The following is a 4337-nucleotide window of genomic DNA, read 5'->3' as shown; positions in this document are numbered from 1 at the left end:
TTTGATTATACGAGAAGATTGTCAAAAGCATTATTTATTTAAATCTGGGTGTAACCAGGCACGTGTTTTAAGTATCATTCACTATTCACACTGTATTCAATTACGATAACAACAGCGGTAGTTTTATTGAATTATTACAAACACAATGGTGAAGTGAAGAAAATTTTCGAGTTTATATGACTGTATTGTATACATGTACTGTTAACCGGCAAATTACCATGTCACGTGACCTTGAACTGTTACAGAATTTCTATCACTGTTCATGCGTCGATTATAACGCTGTAAAGAATTAATTATTGTAAATATGAATGTAGATTATCACAATTAACTATACACAAGGTAAACTTATGAAGTTGTTCACAGTATACCTGTCCGTTACAGTCGGTGTAACAAACCCAGTCTAGCCCCAAGCCAGGCGAGGTTACAACGTCAAGACAGCAGTAGGGTTTGCACATGTAATAATGTATCTGTACATACTCGTTCTCCTGATATGTCTGTTTCTATCGCGAGACTTGTATCCAACCTGAAAACAAATAAACAAATGCGTTAATAATCATTTTGTTACAAAGGTAAAGTCTGTTCCATGTGTACCAGCTTTAAAATCTTTTTTCGGGTATTCACAATATTGTAAAATTGTAATTGTACCGATGTGACGACAACCCGGTTATTACAGATGTGACGGTAACCAACTGGTACCTCTGTATGGTACAGATGTGACGGTAACCCACTGGTACCTCTGTATGGTACAGATGTGACGGTAACCCACTGGTACCTCTGTATGGTACAGATGTGACGGTAACCCACTGGTACCTCTATATGGTACAGATGTGACGGTAACCCACTGGTACCTCTATATGGTACAGATGTGACGGTAACCCACTGGTACTTCTGTATGGTACAGATGTGACGATAACCCACTGGTACTTTTGTATGGTACAGATGTCACGGTAACCCACCACGAACTCTGTATGGTACAGATGTGACGGTAACCCACTGTTACCTCTGTATGGTACATAAGTGACGGTAACCCATCAGTGAATTGATTTGGTATAAATATGACGGTAGCTTACATCATCAGTAAAAGTACCCACCAGGTTCAGATGTGACGGTGACCAACCACTAACTTTGTCGGGTCAAAATGTGACGGTAACACACCACTGACTGTGTCTGGTACAGATGTGACGGTAACTTACCTTGTACAGATGTGACGGTAACTTACCTGGTACATATGTGACGGTGACCAACCACATAAGTAACTTTACCTGGTACAGATGTGACGGTAACTTACCTGGTACAGATGTGACGGTAACTTACCTGGTACAGATGTGACGGTAACTTACCTGGTACAGATGTGACGGTAACTTACCTGGTACAAATGTGACGGTAACCCGCCTTGTACAGACGTGACGGTAACCCACCCGTGCCTTTGTTTGGTATAGATGTGACGGTAACTTACCTGGTACAAATGTGACGGTAACCCGCCTTGTACAGACGTGACGGTAACCCACCCGTGACTTTGTTTGGTACAGACGTGACGGTATCCCACCCGTGACTTTGTTTGTTACAGATGTGACGTAACCTAAGGATACAGTAAATAGCTTGTTACATCAGTAGTCAGTATTAATTAGTACTTAATGGGGCACGTTTATGTCACATATATTCGTTACAATCAATGGCATATTTACGCTTGATAGAAAAGTAAACATCACTTCTATATTACCCTGTCTGAGTACACTCTACAGTGCGGATAGAAATCGTCGCGCTATTATTTTAAACGCTTAAAGGAGATCAATTACTCTCTGTCGTGTTTATGTGTGTGTTAAAATATTTGAGCTGCGGTCATGGTCCCAGATGTTTCATATGTAGTGAGACATGTTAACCTTCCAAGGTAAGGTTCCCTAGTCAGCCGAAAGCTGACATCGTTATTCTAAGTACATCGCCTTTTACATGGTAAAGGATTCGTCAAACACCTGTCATTGAACAAACACAGACTAATTGAACACAAGTGGATTAAAACGTCCCACGTCATTGGCATCGGCAGTATAAACTCGTGTGGCTTCGTGATCTACATATCATTAATAGGAGTAAATTGCTTCAGGAAGGATCATTCGCGGTGCTTTGACAGCGTTACCAGCATACAGGTATTAGAGTGTTTGACAATTTCGGGAATTTTCGAGATAATATCAGCGACAGTCAAAACAAGACAGATTAGAGCTGATAATGTCGACAGTCACGCACTTTTTGTGAAGTGACACAAACGCAGTTTATCTAAGATTTCGCAAATTTTCTTAATTGGAATTGTACGTATGTGAGTAACACGCTACACCAGGTCCTGACACGGATAGAAATTGTCAATCATTGTGATTTTCTAAATTTGGAAGTAGATATTTTATACAACTAGAGTATCAGTGTTTTAATTAACATCGCATGACAGAGGGTATGGAGAGAACATCGATTATTGGTAGTGTGACTCTCTACCGGCGGTTGTAAGCTGATTACTGAAAAAAAATTTGGGACATTGATACTTGAATAATTTGATAATTTATTTGTGGACGTTTCTCCCCGGTAACCGCGATCATATCGATTGATTTTGAAAAGACACATTGAGCTGTGTGGACCATTTTCTATCTACGATACAACATACAAATTCCGAAGTTAGTTCGGTAGAACGATCGTATGAAACAGAAGGTAAGCATAAAGACTTATTAAGATATTGGATTTTTGCAGCGACCTGTCTGTGCTGGCATTATAACTTGGTGACAGACAAGGTAAATGTCTGCACACAAGTGGATCTGGCAATAAAAAACGACAGGATGTCAAGGATACTCTTTTCATAACGATCTTCATATTCTTGTCGGATATCTACTTTACACCAAACTTGTTTTAAATTAAAGACACCAACAAGGAACAAAACCCGAATTCAAAATGTCTAAATTCATGTTTCATATCCAGTTTTCGGACCAGGGTCGTTTTTTGCACGAACACGAAGTTTATGAAATGATGCGGTCTCGAAGTCTGTATCAGATTCAGTTTGATTTAAAACATAAACTGCACAAACGAATAAGGTCTTTGGAACAAGCTGAGAAGATGCAGATTTCATCTTTTCAAAAACAAAGAAATGTTTTCTTAACAAAAATGCTGGAAAAAGTGGCTCAGCGAAACAAACTTGCTGAGGAAAAGTCGTCCCCGCTGATGATTGGTGGAATTAAAAGTCAGGCGAAGGAGAAACATGTATCTATGGTAACGGAAGGAACAGTTTTAACGCCTAAACACACAAAGAGTGCGCCGTCTCGTGTAGTGTCAAAGGAAATGCCAAGGAATAAACCAGTTGCCAAGGAGACCTCGAATACTCGTCTGGTTTCCAAGGAAACAACGTTATCGTCTGTCAAAGAAGTACTTCAAGAGAGCGATGATGCCAAGCCGTTAAGCGCGAAAATCGAATTGTCTTACAAAGGAAGATCACTGCAAGGGTGTAAGAGTGGATATCGAAGGTCAAGGACGACATTTAGTGATGACGTCACGTACATTGATACGTCATCATTTATGTCTAGGGAACAGGTTGAAGACGTAAGCAAAGAAGAAAATTCCTCACCCAAAGCATCGTTGTTTAGGGAACACACTACTCCAAAATTGGTAAGAAAGTCTTCCGAGGCAACATTCCCGCAGATAAAACCTGGACAGTCAGCTCGAGGTTATTCATTTTCCGAAGAAGAGGACACTATTTCCGAAATTTCGGATATTGCGTTCCAAAGATTGGCTGGAAAGTATAATACATCAAAATCGCTTACTTCACTCTCCATATCAGTTCCTACTCCGGACATCAAGTCATTGTCAACTTATGAGATGGGAATGACCACTCCGGAAGGTCAGTTAATTCTGTCTAAAGACGAGTATGAAGATTATTTAGACAAGTTTAGGGAAGCCAAGTCCAAGCGCCTTCAACTAGTACGGAGGCAAAGTGAAAACCTGAATAAAAAAGTTAAACATTTTCGTGCTTATAAGAAAACCTGACATCGTTATGAGTTTCGGATCTACCATTTCCAACAGAAACAGTAAAAATCCATTAAAAACTGTATTGTAGTTATATGTACATGTATGGCATTTAAATGTGTTTTAAATTGTGTTAATTAAATATTACTGTAACGTTCCAATGCTCCTACTTTTTCACGTATTAAGTTAATGGTTTAGTAATTAATTACCTGTTAACTGATTGTTTACCTTTATGTTAATTTACATTATTTTCCTATGAGCCGTCCACGTAAACAACTCAATGGAGCGTGTCATCCGGTATATTGATGATCTAACACGTCCGAGTGCATACTATTTAAAAAACCGTT

General features: G+C 39.4%; 1 protein-coding gene across 1 annotated transcript; it reads left to right on the top strand.

Annotated features, from left to right (window-relative positions):
- The first annotated feature begins 2925 nt into the window (after window positions 1–2925).
- On the top strand, window positions 2926–4011 carry LOC132556818 (uncharacterized). The gene has a single exon (XM_060221265.1). It carries the CDS (start codon window positions 2926–2928, stop codon window positions 4009–4011), a length of 1086 nt encoding a protein of 361 aa, XP_060077248.1.
- Window positions 4012–4337: the final 326 nt, after the last annotated feature.

The sequence above is a fragment of the Ylistrum balloti genome, unplaced genomic scaffold (assembly GCF_031769215.1).
Source record: "Ylistrum balloti isolate Yb309-2 unplaced genomic scaffold, AGI_CSIRO_Ybal_v1 Utg369652, whole genome shotgun sequence".
Lineage (NCBI taxonomy): Eukaryota > Metazoa > Mollusca > Bivalvia > Pectinida > Pectinidae > Ylistrum > Ylistrum balloti.
This window is presented reverse-complemented; position numbering and strand designations above follow the sequence as displayed.

Coding starts and splice junctions, on each gene's coding strand:
- LOC132556818 (XM_060221265.1), top strand. CDS start 2,926: ATGTCTAAATTCATGTTTCATATCCAGTTTTCGGACCAGGGTCGTTTT.